The sequence below is a fragment of the Podarcis bocagei genome (genome assembly GCF_964188305.1).
Source record: "Podarcis bocagei genome assembly, chromosome: 14".
In the NCBI taxonomy this organism is placed as follows: domain Eukaryota; kingdom Metazoa; phylum Chordata; class Lepidosauria; order Squamata; family Lacertidae; genus Podarcis; species Podarcis bocagei.
Genome location: NC_138139.1, coordinates 1,862,723 through 1,888,128, shown reverse-complemented (window position 1 = coordinate 1,888,128; position 25,406 = coordinate 1,862,723). Strand labels below are relative to the sequence as shown.

The window sequence follows — 25,406 nt, the reverse complement described above, 5'->3', positions numbered from 1 at the left end:
ATACCATTTTCAAAGTTTTGTCCAACCCCCATCCCCTGAAGATTTTTCTTCATAAAACTCCAGGAAATATTGTCGAAGGCTTTCTCTGCATCTACGAATATCAAAACTGCTTTTGTATTGATGTTTACCTGCAGCTTTTCTAAAATGTTAATTATATTCCTCATATTGTCTGATAGGTGCCTTCCAGGGAGAAAGCCGGCCTGGTCTTTATGTATCACTTCTGCCAATACTTTTTTCAGTCTTCTAGCCAAAATGTCTGCAAAGATTTTGTAATCCACATTGAGTAGGGATTATGGCAGTTTGTTATCAGCCGTGACTCCCGCTAATTGATTTACGAACCTCGATTAGCGATTTATGGCGCCCGGCACACTTCCGCTCGCAGCTCCTCTTCACGGCTCAGCAGAGTTTCGCACAGCGGTGTAAAACTGTCACGCAGGTTGATTCAGCTTCCAGACAAACACACAGAGAGTCCAGGTTTGTCTATTTACAGCTTTTATTCCAACATTTCTCAGGAATTTCCAGGACTATTTGCAGCCATGCCAAAACTGCATCTGTTCCCCACAGAACACAAAGTGGGACTGGCAAACTTTTCCCAAGCTCCTCCCGAGCTTCCAAAATTGACGTCAGAATGGTGTGGCATCATGGGAAGAACTTAACCTGTTAAGTTCCAACTCCAACACCCCCCTTTGCCGCACCTTCTGACAAGACCCTTTTGAGTTCAACACCTTCCCCTTTGCCTTGTGCTCCTTCCCAGCATCTTTCCCAGGCACCTGTTGAACCCTTTCAACACTCCCAGAATCACACTGTGCGAATTTTGCCCACGCACTTGTTGCTTGGTACCTTTCAGGTGGAATGCCCTTTGTTGCGCGACTTGACCTTCTGGGCACAAACTCAGATGTTACCTCTGACTCACTGCCACCAGAAGATGTGTCCTCAGCCTCACGGGATTCCCCTTCTGACTTAAAGCGTTTTCGAATCCTCTCCATTACACTCACAGGAGAACTGGGCTCGCTTTTTGGTGTTCTCTTAACCTGTGGAGAAACTACAGATACCTCCTCCTGTTCCTGACTTTGGTCAGTTACCTGATCGTCATCATCAGACTCAGTTTCTTCTTCCTCCCCCCCAGAATCTTCCTGTTCTGAATCAGAAAGACATTCTGAAAGAACATCACGCTTGACAGCAGGTTGTGACTTTTTATCCTGCTCATAGAACTCAGCGTGTTTGCTGATCAGTAACTTACTCTGATCACCTGATGGAAATGCAAACCTCCATGCACTCGCTGTTGGCTCATACCCACAGAAGATCATTTTCCGGAACTTGGATCCATCTGGCCCCTGCAACTCAGCAGGTACTGACACAGATGCATGTGACCCAAACCTGCGCAAAAAATGAATCCGGGGTTTCCTGCCATGCAACAGCCCAAACGGTGTGTCCCCTACCATGGAATTGTAGGTGCGATTCCAGGTGAAGCTCACATACTTGATTGCCTCCAGCCAAAACCTTGGAGGTAACCCAGAATCTTTCAGCAACACCTGTGCAGTTTTAACCAGAGCCTGACACTTGAGCTCTGCCTCCCCCCTCTGATTGGGTGAAGTCACTGTGTGACGTATCCCTTTCTTGCGAAAGTACTTCTGCAAAGCAGAACCTGTAAACTCAGCTCCTCTGTCACTTGTGACAGCCTGCACTTTGGTGGAAAACCTTACTTCTACCTCCTCAATCCAACGTTTGATCAGCTGTGCTGCATCATCCTTGGATTTGAGACCGTGAGTCCAGGAATTCTGTGTAAAATTATCCTGCATCGAGAGCAGAAACCTTGACCCTCCCAGACTTGGTTCCTTTACCGGACCCCACAAATCTATGTGAATTTGTTCAAAAGGCCTAGTGGTTATCCTCTCAATCTTTGGATAACTGCATCCTTTTACCTTTGCTAGCTTGCAAGTTTCACAACTTACAGCTTGTCCACATTCTGAGATCTTACACCCTTTAGAAACTTCTGGTAGCACCTGTAGTTCTTCTAGAGAACTATGGGCTGTTCGTGTATGCCAAGCATGTACACATGAATCATGATTGGGAATTGTAGCACGCAGTGCTTGTGCTTTTTCAACCTTCCCATCACCCTCCAGAGACGTTTTAAGAATGAAAAGATCATTCTGCCCCTTTTTAACCTTGGCAAGCATCCTCCCTCCTTTGGAGATTGTGCACACATCACCTTGAAAACAAACCGTAAATCCCATTTTCAGTAAATAGGGCACAGATAAAAGATAGTGGTGCATCCCAGGAACGGTACAACACTCCAGCGTTTCCTGCAAAATACGAAAATGCAGATTTACAACATTAGTCAAACTTCTTTTCTGTCCATTTGCAAACAGTACAGATTTCCCGGCAGGAATTGCCGTGCAGTTCCACCTCTCAACAGCAGGTGTCTCTGGAATCAAATTGCGATTTGCTGCAGAGTCAATAATAAAACTTTGCTCTGCCCTTGTCCCACGGCTGTCTTCAGCCAACGCCAAACTAGCCGTGATCTGATAAGTCTGTTCCTGGCACCTGGCACGTTCACCAGCCTCAGTCTCACGCCTGGTTGTTTTTCCAGACTGGCTGCCATGGAAACCCGACTGGTTCCCATGAGAGTTCAGCAGTTTGACCTTGGCAACATCCTGTCTTGCCTCTCTGCTCCGGTGGGGGCAATCTCGACGCAAATGTCCCGCTGCTTTGCACACGTAGCAACGACGAACTCCAGTGGAAAAACACTGCCTGGGGCTCTTTTTAGCTGGCCTGGCCCTCCTTCTTCCGGAAAAGCACTCCTTGCCAGATCCGCCCCCCTTGAACTGCCGCTTCATTCCAGCAGGTTCAGTGGAAAACTTTTCAAACTTGCCTTTGGAACTTTCCGCCCCCCCGACTTGCTCACTAGCACTCCTTGAGGCTAACTTGTCAGGAACATGGACTGCAGCCATCTCTAGGCTTTTAGCTTCTATTTGCCCTTGGCCTCCTGCTGAGCCTTCACACAGACGTTTCAGCACACGCCAAGCCTCACACGCAGATTCAACGCCCTCCAGGTGCTGTTGCAACTTAGCATGAACACCTGCTCTTAACATGCAGACCTCAGCTCTCATAGCTTTCTCCCTCTGCATTTTCTCCTCCAGAGAAACAGACTTTAGCTTTCCTGCATCTCTGTCCACCAGTTGCACTGGTTCCCTCTGGGAAATGTCCCAAACTTCCGTGGCCATGAACCACGCCCTCACCCTTTTTGTCCAGGTATTCCACGCTTGGACGGTGAGTTCCTCAAGCTGTTCAAACGGAGCTTGAATCACCTCCTGGCCATCTGCCATCTTCCCCCGGGGCCCAGCGTACTCACGTAAACAACCAGCCGCTCTTCAGCTCCCGGTTTAGCAGATCAGCTCCTTGGCTCCACAGCAACACAGGCACTCTCTGCGTCTTGCAGCTTGCCTGTTTGCTTCTGCCTCCGCTTCCTGCCGTCTCTGCTCGACACCGCAGATCAAAGCTTTTCCGCAGCCTCCCGTGACAGGTTTACAAGCGATGATTAAGGACATCCATAACCTATGGCAGTTTGTTATCAGCCGTGACTCCCGCTAATTGATTTACGAACCTCGATTAGCGATTTATGGCGCCCGGCACACTTCCACTCGCAGCTCCTCTTCACGGCTCAGCAGAGTTTCGCACAGCGGTGTAAAACTGTCACGCAGGTTGATTCAGCTTCCAGACAAACACACAGAGAGTCCAGGTTTGTCTATTTACAGCTTTTATTCCAACATTTCTCAGGAATTTCCAGGACTATTTGCAGCCATGCCAAAACTGCATCTGTTCCCCACAGAACACAAAGTGGGACTGGCAAACTTTTCCCAAGCTCCTCCCGAGCTTCCAAAATTGACGTCAGAATGGTGTGGCATCATGGGAAGAACTTAACCTGTTAAGTTCCAACTCCAACAGGGATATGGGGCGATAATTCTTAAGTTGTGTCTTTTCAGACTCAGTTTTCGGTATAAGTGTGATATAAGCTTCTTTCCACGTCTCAGGCGCCTTTTTCCCCTCCATGATTTCATTGCAAACCTCCTTTAATGGTTGGATTAAGTACTCTTTCAAAGTTCTGTAGTACTTGGAGGTTAATCCATCAGGCCCTGGAGATTTGCCCAGTTGCATATTCTGAATCGCACCTTCCACCTCTTGTTCAGTTATTTTGTAATTCAAAAAAACTTTATTTTCTTGAGAAATTTTTTGTAATCCATTAATTTTCAAAAATTGGTCAATTCTTGACTCAGTCTGCGGCCCTTGTGTATAAAGTTGTTTAAAATATCTCTGGAAGCAGCTTCTGATCTCCTGTGGATTCTGTATGTTCTTTCTATCCACTTCAAGATTGGTAACCGTGTTTAACTTTTGTCTCTTCTTCAACTGCCACGCTAGCAGCTTCCCACATTTACTGGCTGATTCGAAGGTCTTTTGTCTCATCTGTTTAATTTTCCATTCAATATCCTGATTTATCATTTTCAAATATTGTACTTGATATAACTTAATTTCTCTCAAAATCTCTTGTGATTTTGGTTTAACTCTAAGTTTTTTCTCTCCTTCTCTTATTTTCTCCAAAATCTTCTCTTTTTTCTCATTTTGGATTTTCCTTTTTATTGCATTTTGCTGTATCAAAAACCCTCTCATTACACCTTTGCTTGCATCCCAGATTGTTCTTTGAGCCTCTCTAATCCACATCAAGCAACTCACCCTCAAAAAAATATATTCCAGTACCATTTATCTGCAACACTGAAGATTAGGCTGGTTTTGTTCTCTAGCAGGAGATTCAATGACATTAAAAACTCATTTGTAAGCTCTGTCTACATACATCATAAATTTGCAAAACACAGGTTCCCATGTAGTCTCTCTGTTGCAGGTCTGTTTTCAATTCAAGTACTGGTGTGCCAAACCATAGCTCCTAGCCCATGCTGCCTTCCATGTCATGACAACTTGGGAACCATCTTCCTATCCACCTTAGCTCATTGCAAAATGTGGAAAATCCAAGAGCCCGTGCCTAAAACATTTGGACTCCAATTCTGCCATAGGAACAGAGTAAGCTGCCTTGTACTAAGGCTGACTTCTGATACATTTATCTGAATGTGGTCCACACTGGCAGTGTTTTCCCAGGATTTCAGACAGGGGACATTCACTTAAAGATTGAATGCAAAGCACATGTTTGTCAGCAACACATCCAGCAGAAAGGAATCTCCAGAGGAAAGAGGAATTGGCTGCACCTGAGTCGCCAAGAAGTAGGAGGCGCAGCAAGTGATTAGAGCAGAGGTGGGCCACCAGGAGGTGGGGGAGGACGTGGCGTATATCTGGCCTTGTGAGGGTTCAGAAGCCAGTTGAGTCAACAGACTCCGATGCTGAAGGATGAGTTGTGGAAGCTGGGACTGCTGTAGGCCTGTTATTGAGAAATAAACCTCAGCTACTTAAACTGCCAGCGTTCTGTGTCTTGTGTGGGAGAAGCGCTAAACCTGACAATATTCTACCACTGAGCTGTTGCCCATTTTAACCCAATGGCAAGTAATGGTCTATCTAGAGCAGCACTAGCAATGGCTAAGGATGCTACAAGGAGGTTCAGAAGGAAGTGATAATGGACACATGTTCCTCAACCAAGATGGTCAAGGGTCTGGAAACCAAGCCTTATGAGGAATGGTTGAGGGAGCTGGTTATGTTTAGCCTGGAAAAGAGGAGAGATATCATAGCCACATTCAAATATCTGAAGGGCTTTCACATGGAAGATGGAACAAGCTTGTTTTTTTGAGGGTAGGACTCAAACCAATTCATTATACACCTCGAGGTGCCAGGCAGAAATGCTCCTCTTTAACCAGGTCTTGGGTTGAGTGACATCTGACGCCCTTTTAAAATGTGTTTGGGGGAGGGGCTACTGGGCTTTTTTTGTTTTTATTATGTCTTTCGTGGTTTAATGTTCTGATTTTATCCTGTGAGCCCTCCTGAGACCTGTGAGTCTAGGCGTGGTAAACAGATTTAACCATCATCATCATCAAGATTTGCAATCAGGCACATATGTGCATTGGGAGTGGGGGAGTGGGGACTGAATTTATAGAAACTGGAAGGTCAGCAAGTTGTTCATTCTCTAGTTTTAGAAATAATTTTAGGAATTCTCAGTTAAGCTTGAATTCAGGAGGAACAGAGTGAATACCACAAGCAACCAGGAGAGCAATAAAGGATCAGATTGGGGGGAAATCATCTCCATCAAACCCTCTTTAGGAATGTGGCCTTCTTGAGCATTCAGCCTGACTCCTTTTCTAATTCTGGATCTAGTTTACTCTTTTAAAATCTAGCCAGGTTTTTACAATATACTTTTATTATTGCAATGGGGAAAGCTAATACGTAATTTAACTTCACCACTTCTCCAGGATGTAAAGTTTGTCAAGGTTTTAACTTTTAAGAGTCTGAAATGCTATTTCCTTCACTCTGTAGCTTTCCTGTTTAATGTTTCAGACACATGCTGGTCTGTGATTGACACCCGAAAAAGGTGCAAAGTTCTTTGTATGTATAAAGAGGGTGCAATGCCCTTCACATCCCACAGTCTGACTCCAAACTATACAAATATTGCATTCTAAAAGTGCTTTCAACATAGGAAATAACATTTCCTAAGACATCAATTTGACATGCTTACTATTGACAATTTAGGGTGACTTACCAGATGCTGTCCAGGTTATTAGCTCTTTTGAAGGCTTAATAGATTGGATGACGGACTGGAGGGGTTTTTGGTTTGGTCCAGAAGGTCTCTCTTTCTATTCTTCTTTAGTAATCAGGGAGATAGTGCTGTTGTGTTGCAGTCCCTCAGACAGTGAGGCTTATTAAGGTGTGCCTTCCAGGCACCACATTCACCTGAGGCCTAGTTGGAAGAGTGTAGAGCAGGGGTCGGCAAGGTTGTTTTTTTTTAATAGATATTTATTAAGAATTTTCCATTTAAAAAAACACCAAAAAAAGGAAAACATATACAGTTTACCATCCTTATTTTTCTATAACGTATTTCCCTGACTTCCCCACACCTCCCCTTCTTATATTCCAATTCAAATTGTTAATTCAACAAGTTCTTATCCCCAATTTTTAACCTTTTTATATTTAGTTCAATTTAAAAAACCATTTTTACAACATCAAAATTTATACATCAATGCTCATTCTTAAATCTTAAATCCTTTTTCTAAAGTAGACCCAAATTCCCTTCCACGAATTCCCCACTTTTCATACTAATAACAAAACAGAATAAAAAGAAAAAAAGATGGATTATAATTATGCACCCTTTGGATCCCCAAACCCCACCCCGTCCCCTTTCCCGGTTTCAATCCCCAACAAATGTCCATCAGTCTTAATCTGCTATCAGCCTGGAGATCTCACGTCCGAGGCTCTCAATTCTCTCTCAGTTCCTCTCTGCTGGTTTTTTTGATAGTCCTTAGTATTAAACACCAGATCTCGGAGACGCTCTGGCCCGATAGGGACAATGTTTCTTCCAGCCAGACCTCCATACTTAAAAGTGGAGCCCAAATCTTGTTTCTTACTCCTTTCAAGTCCAAATGTCCCCAAAGCTCCAACTTTCGCCTTGATCAAAGGGGTCGGCAAGGTTTACCTCGCCTGGGCCAGTTCACTCCAGCGGAGATCCCTCCATGGGCCGGATCGCGCACACGCCCGTGATTTCCGGCATCTGCATCTGCACAGATGCGATTTCTAGCGTCTGCGTTTGCGCAGACGTGATTTTCGGTGTCTGCATCTGCACAGATGAGATTTTCAGAGCCGCAGAAGCGAGTTCCTGTGCCGCGCTGTGGTGGTTTAGCACAGCACGCGGGGACTCGCCAAGCAGGCAACTCGTTTTGGGGGCGGCTGTGGGCTGGTTAAATGACTCCCGTGGGCCGCAGGTTCCTGACAGTTTGGGGGAATAGAAAAGGCTGGCAGCAATGGGTTGTTGGGGATCCAGGACTTCTTTTAATCTAAGTCAGTGAAGAAATTTGCTACTGCAAAATAACCCCTAAAAGTTCATTCCCGAGTTTTGCTCAGGAGAACTTCATTTCCATATTGTCTCTCAACATTTTGACAGCACATTTGGTGGTGCTTTAATCACAGCATAGCATTGGCAACCCTACTTTAAGTCATCTATGATGAATATCAAGCTGGAGTTTGAAAAGACCAGCTAGCTTCCAAGCACCAATCCAATCTTTGTGCAATGTCATAGAATCATAGAATCCTAGAGTTGGAAGAGACCACAAGGGCCATCGAGTCCAACCCCCTGCCAAGCAGGAAACACCATCAGAGCACTCCTGACATATGGTTGTCAAGCCTCTGCTTAAAGACCTCCAAAGGAGGAGACTCCACCACACTCCTTGGAAGCAAATTCCACTGTCAAACAGCTCTTACTGTCAGGAAGTTCTTCCTAATGTTTAGGTGGAATCTTCTTTCTTGTAGTTTGGATCCATTGCTCCGTGTCCGCTTCTCTGGAGCAGCAGAAAACAACCTTTCTCCCTCCTCTATGTGACATCCTTTTATATATTTGAACATGGCTATCATATCACCCCTTAACCTCCTCTTCTCCAGGCTAAACATGCCCAGCTCCCTTAGCCGTTCCTCATAAGGCATCGTTTCCAGGCCTTTGACCATTTTGGTTGCCCTCCTCTGGACACGTTCCAGTTTGTCAGTGTCCTTCTTGAACTGTGGTGCCCAGAACTGGACACAGTACTCCAGGTGAGGTCTGACCAGAGCAGAATACAGTGGCACTATTACTTCCCTTGATCTAGATGCTATACTCCTATTGATGCAGCCCAGAATTGCATTGGCTTTTTTAGCTGCCGCGTCACACTGTTGGCTCATGTCAAGTTTGTGGTCAACCAAGACTCCTAGATCCTTTACACATGTACTGCTCTCAAGCCAGGTGTCACCCATCTTGTATTTGTGCCTCTCATTTTTTTTGCCCAAGTGCAATACTTTACATTTCTCCCTGTTAAAATTCATCTTGTTTGTTTTGGCCCAGTTCTCTAATCTGTCAAGGTCGTTTTGAAGTGTGATCCTGTCCTCTGGGGTGTTAGCCACCCCTCCCAGTTTGGTGTCATCTGCAAATTTGATCAGGATGCCCTTGAGTCCATCATCCAAGTCGTTGATAAAGATGTTGAATAAGACCAGGCCCAAGACAGAAGCCTGTGGCACCCCACTAGTCACCCTTCTCCAGGATGAAGAGGAACCATTGATGAGCACCCTTTGGGTTCGGTCAGTCAGCCAGTTACAAATCCACTGAGTGGTAGCATAGCCAAGACCGCATTTTACCAGCTTCTTTACAAGAATATCATGGGGCACCTTGTCAAATGCCTTGCTGAAATCAAGGTAGGCTACATCCACTGTGTTCCCTTCATCTACCAACCAGGCTTGTAATTCTGTCAAAAAATGAGATCAGGTTAGTCTGACATGACTTATTTTTCAGAAATCCATGCTGACTATTGGTGATCACAGCATTCCTTTCTAGGTGTTCACAGACTGTTTTCTTAATGATCTGCTCCAGAATCTTCCCTGGTATTGATGTCAGACTGACTGGGCGGTAATTATTTGGGTCCTCTCTTTCCCCCTTTTTGAAAATAGGGACAACATTTGCCCTCCTCCAGTCTGCCGGGACTTCGCCTGTTCTCCAGGAATTCTCAAAGATGACTGCCAGTGGTTCTGAGATCACATCTGCCAGTTCTTTTATGTCATTATAAACCACTCAGTCTTTGCCAGTATTTTTCCTATTTATTTCTATGCTTTTGATTTAAGAAAAGAACCAGAGAACTACATTAGGAATTATCAAATAAAACTACATTTATACTTTTAATAGAAGTATTCCATATTAAAAAATAGTTTAAGTCTAGGCCAAGAAAAAGCTTGCCAAAGGTATCTGTAGCACAGGTGTTCTAATTAAATTGCACTGGCTGCATCTTGCTGACTGTCAGTTATTGTCGCAGACAGTTGAAAGTTTCCACCCTGTCCTTTTAACAAGAGGTAGACCTTGAATCCAGAAAAGCAAGGAATGCAAGTGGTGGAATCCTTCCATGTTAATCACGCACACTTCTCCCCATGTCAGGAGGGAGGTTCACATATCTCCTACATGTTGACAGAACATGTGAGGGGGGATGTGGAGCCATGCAGATTGACCATACCATTTTGCACTGGGAACATATCCCTGTGCTAGCTCTATGCAACAGAATCCCTTCCCTGCCATCTGCACATTTAGCTAGTGCAGGGAAGAGCTCTATACAAGGAGGGATTCTGGCACAGTATGAAGGGTCCCTCTTCATACGGATGGACTTTATGTGCATACATCAGCATATGCATAGAGCACTTTCTCATGCCAGCGAGACCCACAGATGGCAAGGAAACATTTCCATTCCGCATGGTGGCAAAGGAAAGAAGAGGAAAAGGTCTTGACCATTTGTGAACACCATCAAATAAAATAATATTTCAAAGGAATAATCCCCAGGTAGAGGGGCTGATGGAAGTTTGAGTCCAACAATATCAGTGTGTGCGTGCGCACGCGCACCCAGGCACTCCACTGCTAAATCAACGGGTAGATGTTCCTCATTTGTGCCAGGTGCCTATTCAAGGCTCACCCCTGTAGAGGAGCTGCTTCCCAGTAATGGAACATAACTTTGGAAGGAACCTTCAGCCCAGGAGGTAGGTCGAATTAAGTGTCGGCAAGAAGGAAGTACATCCAAAGAACACCCAGTTACAATGGAAAGTGACTAGCAAGGTGTCAGGACCATGGACAGATCACAGGGGAAATGGATGCATCGCTAAAGTCACTAAGCAGATCTATCTAAGGAGGAAGGATCCTGCTGTGGACAAGCACTTGCTCAGTCTGAAAAGGTTGTGGCTTAAACTCCAGCTTACAATTGGAGTGAACAGAAGAAGAGCCTTGCTGGATCAGACCAAAGGTCTATCTAGTCCAGCATCCTGGTCTCACAATAGCCAACGATGCCTTGGGGAAGTCCACCAGAAGCACCTAAGTGCAGCAGCACTCCCAAGCATACTGCCTCTCATCTTGGTGAGAATATGTGAGCAACTTGCATTTTTTTCAGTTTTCATTATTTAGGTGAGTCCCCCCCCCCCCAGTATTCTGGTTAATTTAACTGGTTTTAGGATGCATTTCTGTTGTACACATTAGGAACTATTGTATTAAGCAGCACATAAATAAGTAAAATAAACAAATCTATACCAGTAGCCATTGATAGCCTTATTGTCCATAAGCCAAGAAGTTTAACTATGCACAGTGTGAAGGAATCATTGAACCCCCCCCATCTATTAAAGTTCACCTTCATTGGGTGATCTCATTGGGTTCTAGTATGAGAGAGGGGTAAAACCTCTCTCAATCCACTTCCTCCACACCGTATACAACCTCATAGACCCATATCATGTTCCCAATCACTTTTTTTTCTACATTAGAAAGGCCTCAGTGTTATCCCTCTGGCAGTGGGTATTCTGTTGCCACTTCTGGGTGTGGTGTTGGCAATGAAGGCAGGATGCTGAGTGATGCAGGGCATTCTGGAAAGGAGCGGTTGGTACCTGAGGATTTCCTAAAGTAGGGATGGGTAGCCTGTGGCCCTCCAGATGTTGTTGAACTTTAATTCCTATCAGCCCCTGCCAATATGATCAGTGGTTGGGGTGATGGAAGTTGTAGTTCAAAACATCTGGGAGACCACAGGTTCCCCATTCCTGCCATAAAGGAAGCAGTTCCAAGAGCTCATGGTGAGTGATACACAGTCACTGGAAGCAATTCTTCCTCTTCTTTTTTGGTTAGATTTTCAGAATGACTTATTTTCTCCTGTTACTGCATCCTGGACTCGCCTAGAGATGTGTTCTAGACACCCAGGAACACAGGAAGCTGCCATATACCAAGTACTGCACAACCCTTGGTCTGTCTAGCTCAGTATTGTTGACATTGGCTGGCAACAGCTCTCCAGGATTTCATGCAGGAATCATTCTCAGTCTGGATATACCAAGGATGGAACCCGTGACACTTTGCAGATACAGCACATGTTCTGCCACCAAACAGTTACGGAATTTGTGCTCAGGTTTTATTGATGTGGACATTGCTGTGTCAATATGAACATTTATATATCATAAATACATATTTGTATAACTTAACACATGCCATCTCCCCCCTTGTTTCTTACAGCACTGCGGAGTCGATCAGGGCGGTCTATTATCAATGGGAACTGGGCAATTGATCGACCTGGGCGATATGAGGGAGGAGGAACAATGTTCACCTACAAACGCCCCAATGAAATCTCAAGTACTGCAGGGGAATCCTTTCTAGCAGATGGCCCAACAAATGAAATCTTGGATGTCTATGTAAGCTGCAAATATTAGTCATAATAATACCACTTCAGTTAACTACAAGACCATTTTGTTCTCTTTCTCTATAACCTAGAAGAACCACCATTGATAGTTAGTAGTATGCAAACCACTGAATTTGGGGGGGGGGCACTGCTTTGCAGTCTTATTTGACTTGCATGCGCACTCAGAAGTACCACTGAATTTGAGTAGGGTTACTGTTGATCAAATTCTTGCCCTCGAAGGAGCTCAGGGTGGCAGTTATCCCATTTGATCCTCGCCACAATCCTGTGAGGCTTAGAAATGGTGACTGAAAGGAGACCACCTGCTAAGCCTCATAGCTGTACCCAGAAGAGAATGGTGGGGCTTATCACTTCCATTTAGCCTACCTAGCTATTTTGCTGAGATGGTGCTCCCCGCCTCCCCCCTGAGATCGCCAGGGGGAACCTTCTGGCCATTCCACCAGTGAATGGCGCTTGCCATGCAGTGACACAAGGCTGGACCTTCTTTGTAGCAGCTCCCCAGCTGTGGAACTCCATCCCCTTGGAACTGTAGATGCCTGGGTTTCCTTTGACATATTTGTTCAGCCTGGTGTGGGGTAGAAATCAATTGTCTTAGTCAAGGTTTTAGTACTGCTGTTACGACAGACTGCTGCTATGTTCATCAAAATGTTTCTCTGTTATTGTTGTATTAATAATTGAACAATATTTTTATTATTGCATATTGTGTTCTCTTTCATATGATGGTTTGTAAATGGCTTAAGTATCTATTGTGATGAAGGGTGGTTTAAAAATTGAAAAGAAGGTTGGCTTTCATTTCCATCTCAGCTGCAGAAGAATTCAGGGGTCCCAGTGCTCACTTTTTATTTGAGGCAAGAACTACAAGCCCCCAAGTCTCCTATCTCTGAATCTGAGCAATGTCTCTAGATTGAGATGTTTGCTGTGGAGAAGCTTAAGCCCCCTATCTGCCCAGGCACTCATTTGATTCGTTTCTGCCTTAGATGATTCATCAGCAGCCCAATCCAGGTATACATTATGAGTACATCATTCCAGGGCCCAATGTCATCAGCCCTCAGGTGCCTCTTCATCGACGGCCAGGTAAGATGACTGTTTTATTCTGAAAGCGTTACCTGCCATCTCTTATTCAACCAAACCATAGGCACCATCGTTATGGGGTCAAACAATATTTGTAGGCAGGGGGCCAAGCCCCTTCCCACCATGTTGAGGGGGCCTCCTCCCAAAGATGTGCACTTGGCACCTCATGCATGTGATGGCACCCATGACGTCATGATGTCACGTTGTGCACACACACAACTGGTCCCCCGCAATTTGGGGCACAAGTCAGCAGCTCTGAACCAAACTATATTATAGGGAGTTGGACTAGATGGGCCTTGGGGTCTCTTCTGACTCTCTATGATTCTATGGAACTTTGTAAGTTTAGATATATCTAGTTAAGATCATGCTGTTTTGTTGCAAAAATAGTTGCTGAAGTCCATTGATTTCAATGGGTTCATTCTGCATATGACTCCATTGGGTACAACCCATTATTCAGGACTTCATTGGAACACCCCTCAAATCTCCAAATGCATGAGCAGAGAGATCCCCACTGGTAAATAGCCTTTATATTTCTTTTCCCCCAATGCAATGATCTTCTAATTAATGCTCTGTGCAGGAATCGTGATACCAGTAAGAGAGCTCATCAGTTTTCTGATTTGTGACAAATGAGGTGCCTTGTTCCAAAAGAACCATACAGCCTTTGTATATATGAACAAATGTTGTGTTTTCCTGTTAAAACTCGCTTCTGGACTTGCATAAACATCCCAGCTTGTCATGGGGATTTTGCCTTACTGCATTTGGAATGGCTCGTGGTCGAGAGGAACGAATTTTATTTTAAGCATTTATTGTCTCCATTCCCCCAGGGGAGCCATTCAATGGCCAGTTGGATGTGACAGAGACAGTGAATTATGAGGAGGAGGATTTGCATGGGGAGACAGGCACTCACATGGGGCAGCCTGTGGGGACCTTTCCGGTGATCCAGCCAGGAAGGTTTCCCTCTCATCAGCCAGACAACCAGGTGCCTGCTGGTCAGCCAGCAAGACGCAGCCGAGAGCACAACTGGAAGCAAGTTGGAATGACCGAATGCTCCGCCACGTGTGGAAAAGGTAGGCGGTCTGGAGTGTGTGGACAGTTGACACATATATTCTACCCTGGGGGATCCTGGTCTGCCAAAGGCAAAATATGGAGTACGGGAAGAACTTAGTAACTGTGTCGTCTTTGTCTCTAACCAAGGGAAAAGCAAACATAGCCAGTGTCTGCTTGTAAAGAGCTATAAAGCATGGTGCACACATCAACTCAAGGCAAAGACAGGATGCATTCATAGAAGGAGGAAATGTCACTTGCAGGAGCAATGGAGAGAAGCAATTTTTTTAAAAAAAATGTAATTTTTTATTGTTTTTTTTAACATATCATTTTCAACAGTAATTAAACATACTTTTACATCTTATTCAAATTTTTGACTTCCATCAATCCTGTCTGAAAATTTTCCAATCTAATCTCTCAGTATGCATTTCTTATCTTCCCTATTACATTTCAAACTCATAACCAATATCTCTATCTTTTTCTACTTTGTAACACTTTGTATATTTCTCCTTACAAAACTTATTGTAGTCCTACTAGCGTAATTTGTTGATTACAGTTGCTCTTCAAATAATTCATATACTTCTTCCAATCTTCTGTAAATCTCTGGTCCTGCAGGTTTCGAATCCTTCCTGTCATTTTGTCCAATTCTGCATAGTCCAGGAGAGAAGCAAGTTAAAATCCAGGGAAGGGGAAGCTGGTGCCTTCCAGGTGTTGTTGGACTGCAGCTCCCATCGTACTGAGCCCTGACCATATTGGCTGGGACTGATGGGCATTGGAGCCCAACAACAACTAGTGGGGCACAGGTTCCACATCCCTGTTACAATCTGCCCTGATGGCTACCTGCTAAAGGGGGAAACAACAGCTCTGTTGCAGAGTGCATGCTTTGTACAGAAGGTCTCTGATTCAACATGGCATCTCCAATTAAAATGGGAAGTGCCTGCAAAAGAACCACAGGGAGCCACACAAGTTTATACTAGTGCAGAACAAAAATGTACACCCCCACCCCCAAAATGTGCCAGCCCATCTACATGTGGCGTGAAGTGGGAGCACATTTTGTTTTTTGCTTTTAATAATATTTTTTATTAGTTTTCAATTACAATCCAATAATAGCCTCATTATAATAATACCAATTTATAATACAATTAATAATACCAATCATTTAAATACCAAATTATATAATTTAGATAAGGTGGGCCCCCCACATGCTAGAATTGATGGCTTGATTATTTGCTTTATTTCTGCATTCCAAAATCGTATTAATTTCCATTACATTCCGGTCGTAATAATCCCTTATACAACAACTGCAATATTAATAACTTCTATTCGTGTTGACACGTTAAGTGAGGAACTCAAACAATATCCTTGTTCTTCCTGTGTGTGGCAATTATTCTGTCCATGGTGTTTCTTCCTTTCCTTGTAAGATGTTATTCCTCCTGTTGCTGCTGTTCTCCATCATGCCTTAGGCGGAGCTGATATCCCATTGTTGTTCCAGAAATTTCTCCATTGCTCCATCCCGTGCTTGGTTATTTTGCAACTTTAACAACAACTGCAAAAGTCACTCTGTCCCAATAAATAACCCGTTTTCACCATTTTCCCTCTGAGCCTGGGAAGAAGAGCAGTCTGTCGAACTGCAGATGACTCAGTAATGAACCTTATCAGTTCCTTGGCAAGTTCGCAGACTTCTTCCATCCTTCCATCCGACCGAAGATAAATGAGCATTTATACTTACAATTAAATTTAATTTCAAGTCCTTTTAGTGTTATTCAGTTGACTCTATAAATAATTAAGGGTGGGGAAGAGTCAGCTCTAAGTTTCCATCATAAAACTTTTCCAAAATAGAGCTACCCTCCCTTTCCCCTTTTTTTAACACACACAGTTCCGTTTAATGTTATATTCCATATCTATAATCCAATTTCTTCCACCCTTGCTTGTACAAATATAATTTCTACTAACATTCAAGGGAGGGTTGCCGAAACATAAATGCAGAGAAGAAAACTTTATATAAAGAAGCCGTAGGCTCCCCTCTCCCTACAGCATCTTTTGCACCCAATGAAGTCTTCTCTCAAGTTCAAACCTTAAAGACCTTGCAGTTGTTTTTGTTCCGCAGTTTGTGATCTCATCTCTTCTAGCATGCACCTCTACTTTAGTCCAATTAAACTCTAATTAACAGGAGAACCTGCCTTCCTATTCAGCGCCTCCCTGCTTCCTATACTGGAGCGAGAGACAGGTACCAAGATGAACTGCGAGTGAAGCCCACCCACCCCATCCCTGGGGGGAACTTGCTAGGATAATTACCCTCAAGCATTCTTGTTTTTCCTTTGCCAATGACCTCCTGCTGTCATGGGGGTCTGCCTCCATTATGGCAGAGAGGAACCGGAAGCCAAGTGGGAGCACATTTTGGTCCTTTTCAAGGGTATAAATGATCTGTGGGGGCTGGCTGACCCTGGCAGTAGGATGACAGCCGGGCAGCAGAGATTTCCCCCCTCTTTCTTTTAATGTTAACAACAGTGAGGGGCATCTCCTCCTAGCAGCTGCCACCTGGTAGCCATCATGGTCCCTCCCCAATGCCCTAGAAGGAGCATTATTTCAGGGAATTTTCTCCGTGGGGAAAATGGCATCCATCACAGGAATAGGGCATTTCGTGTGGAAATACTGAGACTGTGGGACTCCTTCTGATCGCTCTTTGGTAGGGACCCTCAGCGTTAAGTGCTAAACATCTGCTGCCTGAAAACAATATTAATGCAATATAGGCTTTTGCAGTGACTGGCAATGGCCCTCCTGCGTTTCAGGCAGCAGCATTTCCCAGCCCTGCCTTGGAGGGGCTGGAGATGGAACCTGGGACCTTCTGCAGGCAAAGCATTTGCTCTTGCCCTGAGCTGCAGCCTGCCCCTGACGTGTGAGTCATCCATGTGAACTTTGTGCTTTTAATTATGTCTCTCATGTTCATGGGCCCATTTGTGGGGGGAGGAGCAAACTCCACCCTGTACCAAAAGTTACACCTATCCTGCAAATCCTGCAAGAAGAAAAATGCCTCTGGAAGTGAAATTACTGTAAATTAGCATATGTGATGCTGAAAGCTTTCCCAGTTGAACACACCACTGAATACATTCCATTTTGGCAGAAACTTTCATTCTCATGTCTTTTATGAGAAAACCTGCCTCTTTCCCCTCTTTACAGCTGCCAAGCAGCCATTAGTGGTAATCGGGACAGCCAATGTGTTTTCTCCCCACCCCCGCCCACCCCCCGGCCATGATGAACTCTGCAGCATTTAAGTCCAGGATGAATTAAAACAAAGTGCCTTCTGGGTGTGCTGCTTTGTCAAATCACATCTCTTCATTATGTGGTCATGGACCCAAACAAGATAGAAGTAAAATATTACAACATATAAAATGGGTTGTCAGGAATATTTAAAGTACGTCTAAAACAAGATGTGCAACATGATACCGTAACATATGGAAATTAAGAACGAGCTGAAAAAATAAATAACACAACCAAGTAAAAAATTGTAATGTGTGAGAGCAGCCGAAGGACACAGAGAACAAATCCATGGTTTCAATGGCTACTGGCCATGGTTAGGAACATTGGCAGGTGCCTTATACTGAGTCAGAACATTGGTCCATCTAGCTCCATATGGTCTACACTGACTGGCAGTGGCATTCCTGGATTTCAGGCAGGAGTCTCTCCCAATCCCACCTGGAGATGCTGGGGATTGAACCTGGGACCTTCTTTTTGTGAGGCAGATGCTCTACCCCTGAGCTACAGTGGCTGGAAACCACAGAGAGGAGAGGGCTCTGGTGCTCAGCTCTTGCTTGCCAGTTTCCCCAAGCATCTGGGCAGCCACTGTGAGAACAGGAGGCTGGACTAAATGGGCCATTGGCCTGATCCAGCTAAAGGCTCTTCTTAAGTTCTTAATGTTCAGGGCCAGACTTGGAGTCAGGAATGGGTGGAGGCTCCAGTGTCTAAACAGTTTTCCAGTCCATGCTGAAGAGCAGTCCTCTTCCAAGCTGGAGCCTTCATGGCCTTGGGAAACAGGCACCTGCTGAAGTCCCAGGACCTCCCTTAGGATGCCATGGGGCGCTGCTGCACCTTTTTGCATTTTGTTCCCCAAACCTGTGGGAAGTGCTGCAGCCCAGCAGCCTGCGCCCCACAGAAGCCTGACTGACTCAGCTCTTTGCCGAGCAGGCTGGCCTGTTAATGGGACCGCTCTGCTGCAGATTCCTTCTTGCCTCAAGAGAGCTGCGGTCTTGTTATCAAAATACACTTCAGAGTTGGCACAAGTCCACCCGTGTGTCATATTTTGACTAGGAAGATTATCCAACTTGGTCCAAGTTTTAGCCTTGGAGAAATTGGCAAGACAGAGGTGCCTCTCTGGTTTGAATTCAGAAAGGGATTTATTCCAGGGCTCACAAAGATAAATTGCAAAAATCCCCTCCTGAGCTTTGGCGGGGGGCGGGGGGTGACGACGATGACGACGATGATCAGCTCTTTGACATGATATAATGGGCAGCCCAATCCTAAGGGTTTAGGAAACATTTCCAAGGCGGAGGAAGCTAATCCCCCTTTGTTCTGTGATTCAATTCCATATGCATTTTGTTTTAGCCACGGGCCATAACAAAGCTGCAGCATAGTTCAGGACAACAAACTTCGTAAGCAAAATAAAGATTGGCATAGTGATTGAGCTGATAGTCAAGAGCAAAGATCAAGTATGCTTTGCCCAGTGCGAAGGCCATTTACCTTTCCTTTTTGTTTATTTTAATTGGCCAATGAAACCTGATTTAAAAACAAAAAAGCTGCTGTTAGATGAAGAACTGACTGCTACCCTTGTTTTTTGCCACCTTTAAGAACATAAGAAGAAGCAGGTGAATTAGGCCAATGGCTCAACTATGCCAGTCTATTAGTAAATAAATTGTAAAATTGTAGAGTTGAATGGGAACAGAAGGGTCATCTCGTCTAGTCCAGGGCAATACAGGAATCTTTCACCCAACATATGACCCTGAGATTTCCCCCATTGCTTCTTACTTTTCCTTCCTTGCTTTTCACCCCAGGCTCACAGTATCCCATCTTCCTCTGCGTCAACCGGAATAGCCACGAGGAGGTGTCTGAGAGCTACTGTGACACCAGCACCAAGCCCACCCCGGAAGAGGAAGCCTGCAACACCTTCCCATGCCCAGCCTTGTAAGAGGATGATGCTTATTACTTGTATGGTTAAATCAGGGTTCGTATTACTCTGCTTTCCTTTGGACCACATCAGTGAGGCTGAGAGACTAGTCTTGTCGTCTGGGCAGTCCAGGACCTCCGTTCCCACTGCCCAGGCTCTCGCCCCGGGGGGTCACTTTGGTGCAGTCATTTGACTTCGCCCCCTGTGGTGTGCTCCGTTAACTCTCAAGACAATGAAACAATCAATAATATTATTTATTTATTTCATAAAATTTATGCAGCACTTGATTTTAAATCATTTTACAAAAAAGATAGGATAATAACATTATCACTTAGAAAATCAACAAGAATAATTTAAGTCCATGTTAAGACTTTCTTAACATCTGAGCAGGTTTGTCTAATCAAAATTGTTTTTAGCAGGCTCTGAAGAGAGTATTGTGAAGGTGCCTGCTTGATATCGATATCCAAAGCGTAGGCGTTGCCACACTTAAAGATGCAGTTCTTACAAATGTAACGCCTGTAACAGTGCCCATTTCACCGATCAAATATAATATATGCTGCTTTACTCCCTGCACATTGATTTGTGCCACATCCGCACATACATTTCAAACACAGTGTGGCACAAGCAAATTTTTATTCGGAAAGTGTGGCCCAGAGAAAAATGTTGGCGAACACCTGGGCTAGGACAGTGGCTGAGCTCAAAAACGTTTTCTGTCCAGCACGTAGATAGATGGGGTGCTAAACTTTTTTTTCCAGCATGAGGGCCACATTCCCTTCTGGGGGCCACATCCTAGTGGTGGGTGGGGCCAGAGGCAAAAGTGGGTGGGGCAATGAAGGCAAATATTGTCTTCGTACTCTGGGCTACTTTCTACCCACACTCGAGCACCCCTCATATCCCAGGGAGGGTGTGAAGCAAGGCCAGTGGAGGGTGGAGCTGGGGAAGGCATGGCCTGGGGAGAGTTGCAAGGGCCAGACAGAGAGGTATTGAGGGCCACATTTCCCTACCAACGCCACCAGGCTTGAGGCTCCCCACCCCCAAAGAGATATAGAATGACCCCCATCTCTTCTTCCTTCCTGCATTTCTTAGCTGGGATATCGGGGAGTGGTCGGAATGCAGCAAGACCTGTGGCCTCGGGACGCAGCACCGCCAAGTCCTGTGCCGGCAGATCTATGCCAACCGCACCCTGACGGTCCAGCCACACCGCTGCCACCATCTGGAGAAACCAGAGACCACAAGTACGTGCCAGCTGAAGATCTGCAGCGAATGGCAAATTCGGACAGAATGGACATCGGTAAACAGGAATGATTCAGAGCACAGAACATGCCCCCCAACAGGCTTACCTTTCAGGAGCAGTGGCTGCAGCTGACATTGCACCAGCCCTGATCCTGCAACACTGGGGAACTTCCAGTGTTCTCACTCCGTTTGTGGAAGGGCCCCTTTCACAACTCTCCTTCCTCAACCAGAATGTCCTTCCATTCATGGAACCAAAACACTGGATGTCACCCATAACGTGGAAGTTGTCCGAATGTTTTACGAAAGGGCAGGTAGAAGAGGCTAGCAGGAAAGCCGCTCCTGTGAGCTTGGGGAACGTGGATGGCCTTTTAGGGGAAAAGTATATAACTGAAAGCAGTGGATAGCTTTTTCTCAACCTGAGGGCCACATTGCACACCCTCCTCTGCCCTCCATGCAGGAAAACAAGAAGCATTAAGAGAGTTCAAGGACATATTGGAGCCTGGCAGAAACCCTCCTGGAAGCGGCAAAGCAGGGCCAGGGAAGAGTCCTGAGGGTTAAATAGAAAGGTTTGGGGGGCTGCCTTTGGCCCTCTGGCCTAAGGTTCCCAATCCCTGCCTTCAGCCTGATCCATCAGGGCTTTTCTTATGTTCTCATCAGCACCTGCTCCTTCTTGCTGAGACCATTGGAAATACTGGTGGTGAGGTTCGGGACCATGTACTGTGGCCCTCTAAACTTCCTCATCTTCCATGTACCTACGTGGGATGGAGTAGAGACTTTCAACATCAAAATCTCAAGCCATTTGTTGGATAGCTCCAAATGTTATATTAGTGTTCACAATTTAAAATATGCTTCAACTGTAAAACATAATCTGTATTCCATCCAATTTGCAACAATGACATAATAGAAAATAGTATTTTAGTCCTGGTTATTTATTTGCCTGGCAGGGCAAGTTTATACAATCACTGCCACAGCCATCAATTCCTTATTTCATTGCAATGCAGTAAAAGAGCCCTGCAAGCGTGTGCACGCGTGCGCGCGCGCACACACACACACAAATATAACTTTATTATGATTTATTATGAAGAACGTATGAATAACAAACTGATTTTTATCAAAACCTCAGCAAAACACTGTTTAATTTTTAGTCATTTTTAATTGAATTATACTTCTTTATGATGCTTACCGCCCTGGACACTTTTGGAGGAAGGGCAGGGTACAAAGGAAGTGAAACGCAATCAAAATGAATAAATGCATGCAATCCCTGTGTGCCTGCCCGACCCAGAGATCTTTCTTGTTTTAGTGCTCCGTGCCATGTGGAGTGGGTCAGAAGACACGAGATGTGAAGTGTGTCAGCAATCTTGGAGATGTCGTTGATGATGAAGAATGTAACATGAAGCTGCGCCCAAACGATATCGAGAACTGTGATATGGGGCCTTGCGCAAAAAGCTGGTTTCTTACAGAATGGAGCGACCGGGTAAGGCTTGTAATGGTCATCTTCCAGCTCAAGCTTAGTGGCGAGGCAAATATTTTGCATGCATCATTTCACTGGATAAAGATCTGAAACTCTGGAGTATGTTTTCTGTCCTAATGCTTTAATGCTCAAATCAGCAGGGCAGCAGTTGAAGAAGGAGCAAAAAGGGTTTTCTTGTGTGTGTGTGTTTCTTTGTGGCTGAGTAGCTGTTCTCCCTGTGCAAAGGTCAGAGGGGGCAGGGTTTCTGTTGAGGAAGGTGATTAGCTGTGGGAGGAGCTTATCAGAGGTAGCAGGGCAGCGGCGCACGCCTAGCGGCGCGCGCAGTTTGATCCATCTTTTAGGTTTAGGGGCGCTAGTCTCAAACGTTTGTTGGGGGAGACCTAGGTTTTTTTTTGTGTGTGGGGGGGAGTTATTTGTCCTGTCTTCATGCTTTTTATGATGGAGGACCGCTGTAGCCACCCCAACGACGTTCTCAAGATGGAGGGGGAGGGAACAGCTGCAGTCGCCTGCGGTTCCTGCGCAATGTTTGCCATCTTGCCAAAGGTTGCAGGCAGCTTTACCTGCAGCAATTGCATGTTGATTGCCCTCTTAAAAGACAAAGTCCAGCAACTGGAGGAACGTGTAGCTACGCTCCAAAGAATTAGAGAGCTGGAGCTCTTCTTGGAAGCAACAGAGCACACCGTCTCCACCAAGGAGGAGACAGGGGACTCCCCTGAGAAGGAGGCTAGTTCATCAACACAGGAGCCAGATATATGGAGAAACGTGACTCAAAGAAGTAGGAGGCCCAGGGTTCGTTCTGATTGTTTAGAAATACACAATCGCTTTGAGGTCCTCTCCCCTAGCATGGAAGACGAAGAGCAGACTCCATTTGAGGATCTCTCCCTCATTTCAGTCGATCAGGTATATGAAGACGAGCAGCAAAGTCACTCCTCAGGGAATGTGCAGGCGACCTTGGAACGGACAGCTCATGGAAGAACCCCGACCAAACCTAAGAGGAGGCGTGTAGTGGTGATAGGGGATTCCCTACTGAGGGGAACAGAAGCAGTGATCTGTGGGCCTGACAAGATGTCTCGGGAAGTGTGCTGTCTCCCCGGGGCTAAGATCCAAGATGTAACTGAACGACTGCAAGGAATCATAAAACCCACTGACAAATACCCCTTCCTCTTGGTTCATGTGGGAACTAATGACACTGCAAGCAATAGCCTCCAGAAGATCAAAAGAGACTACGAGGCTCTGGGCAGGAAATTGAAGCAATTAAATGCACAAATTGTCATCTCATCTGTCCTCCCAGTTGAACGACGTGGCCCAGGGAGAGAGGGAAAAATAGTGGAAGTGAACAGCTGGCTTCGCAAATGGTGTAAACAGGAACGGTTTGGATTCTTAGATCACGGACTGCAGTTTCTTGAAGATGGACTTCTGGCAAGCGATGGGCTGCACCTCACAACGGTTGGGAGAAATGTTTTTGCCAAAAATCTCAGAAACCTCATCAGGAGGGCTTTAAACTGACTAATGTGGGGGAGGGAGACAGTGCTCCTGAAGGTAGGAGTCTATCAATTGATGAAGATGATCATCCAAATGTCATAGACCAAATGGAGCAAACAGCATGCAGACCTAGTGGTGGGAGGAAAAAATCCTTAAATAAGAGACATGGGGGAATGATTAATGGACTTCAATGTCTGTACACTAATGCGCAAAGCATGGGAAATAAACAAGATGAGCTTGAGCTCTTGGTACAGCAAACTAAATATGACATAATAGGCATCACTGAAACCTGGTGGGATAAGTCCCACGATTGGAATGTAATAATGGGGGGATACAATCTATTTCGGAGAAACAGACCAGACAAGAAAGGAGGAGGAGTGGCGTTATATGTCAGGGATATGTATACCTGTGAAGAGATCCAAGATTTAGAACCTCAAAGCCAAAGTGAGAGCATTTGGGTCAAAATTAAGGGAGAGAAGAATAACAGAGACCTCATTGTGGGAGTTTACTATAGATCCCCAAGCCAAACAGAGGACATAGATGATGCCTTCCTGGAACAGATGGCCAAGCATGCAAAAGGAAGGGAGATAGTAGTAATGGGGGACTTCAATTACCCGGATATTTGTTGGATGTCAAACTCAGCCAAGAGCATAAGGTCAAACAGATTCCTCACTGGCCTTGCAGACAACTTCATTGTCCAGAAAGTGGGAGAAGCAACAAGAGGAACATCCATTTTAGATCTGGTCCTAACCAATGTTGATGACCTGGTTAGTGGGGTAGAAGTGGAAGGATCATTAGGCGCGAGTGATCATGCTCTTCTGAAGTTTACTATACAGCGGAAAGGAGCAGCCAAGCATACTAGGACTCAATTTCTTGACTTTAAGAAAGCCGACTTCATAAAACTTAGGGAAGTGCTGGGTGAGATCCCATGGACAGTAATACTAAAAGGAAAGGGAGTTCATGATGGCTGGGAGTTTGTTAAGAGGGAGATAATAAAAGCACAATGTCAGGCAATACCAATGAGACGGAAACATGGAAGGTGCCTAAAGAAGCCAGGGTGGCTATCTAAAGAACTTTTAACTGAGTTAAGATTAAAAAAGGATGTGTACAAAAAATGGAAAAGGGGGGAAACCACCAAAGAGGAATTCAAACAAATAGCCAGCACGTGTAGACACAAAGTCAGAAAAGCTAAAGCACAGAATGAACTCAGGCTTGCTAGAGAGGTTAAAAGCAACAAAAAAGGCTTTTATGGGTATGTTCGCAGCAAAAGGAAGAACAAAGAAACAGTGGGGTCACTCAGAGGAGAAGATGGTGAAATGCAAACAGGGGACACAGAAAGGGCTGAACTCCTCAATGCCTTCTTTGCCTCAGTCTTCTCCGATAAAGAAAACAATGCCCGACCTGAAGAATTTGGAGCAAATGAGTCAGCAAAGGAAACACAGCCCAGAATAACTAAGGAGATAGTACAAGAATACTTGGCTAGTTTAGATGTATTCAAGTCTCCAGGGCCAGATCAACTGCATCCAAGAGTATTAAAAGAACTGGCAGATGTGATCTCAGAACCACTGGCAGTCATCTTTGAGAATTC

The 25,406-nt window shown here is 45.1% G+C and overlaps 1 protein-coding gene across 3 annotated transcripts in view; it reads left to right on the top strand.

Annotated features, from left to right (window-relative positions):
* Positions 1-25,406, top strand: part of THSD4 (thrombospondin type 1 domain containing 4) — a 429,219-nt gene that overhangs the window by 378,058 nt on the left and 25,755 nt on the right. For 2 of the 3 annotated variants that reach the window (XM_081170529.1, XM_081170530.1), the window contains 6 exons: positions 12,179-12,354; positions 13,337-13,433; positions 14,255-14,497; positions 19,520-19,649; positions 20,719-20,923; positions 22,166-22,339. In XM_081170529.1, coding sequence (XP_081026655.1) covers positions 12,179-12,354; positions 13,337-13,433; positions 14,255-14,497; positions 19,520-19,649; positions 20,719-20,923; positions 22,166-22,339 — 1,025 coding nt within the window. The remainder of the gene's footprint in view (positions 1-12,178; positions 12,355-13,336; positions 13,434-14,254; positions 14,498-19,519; positions 19,650-20,718; positions 20,924-22,165; positions 22,340-25,406) is intronic. The other variant, XR_014002103.1, reaches the window with a different exon arrangement.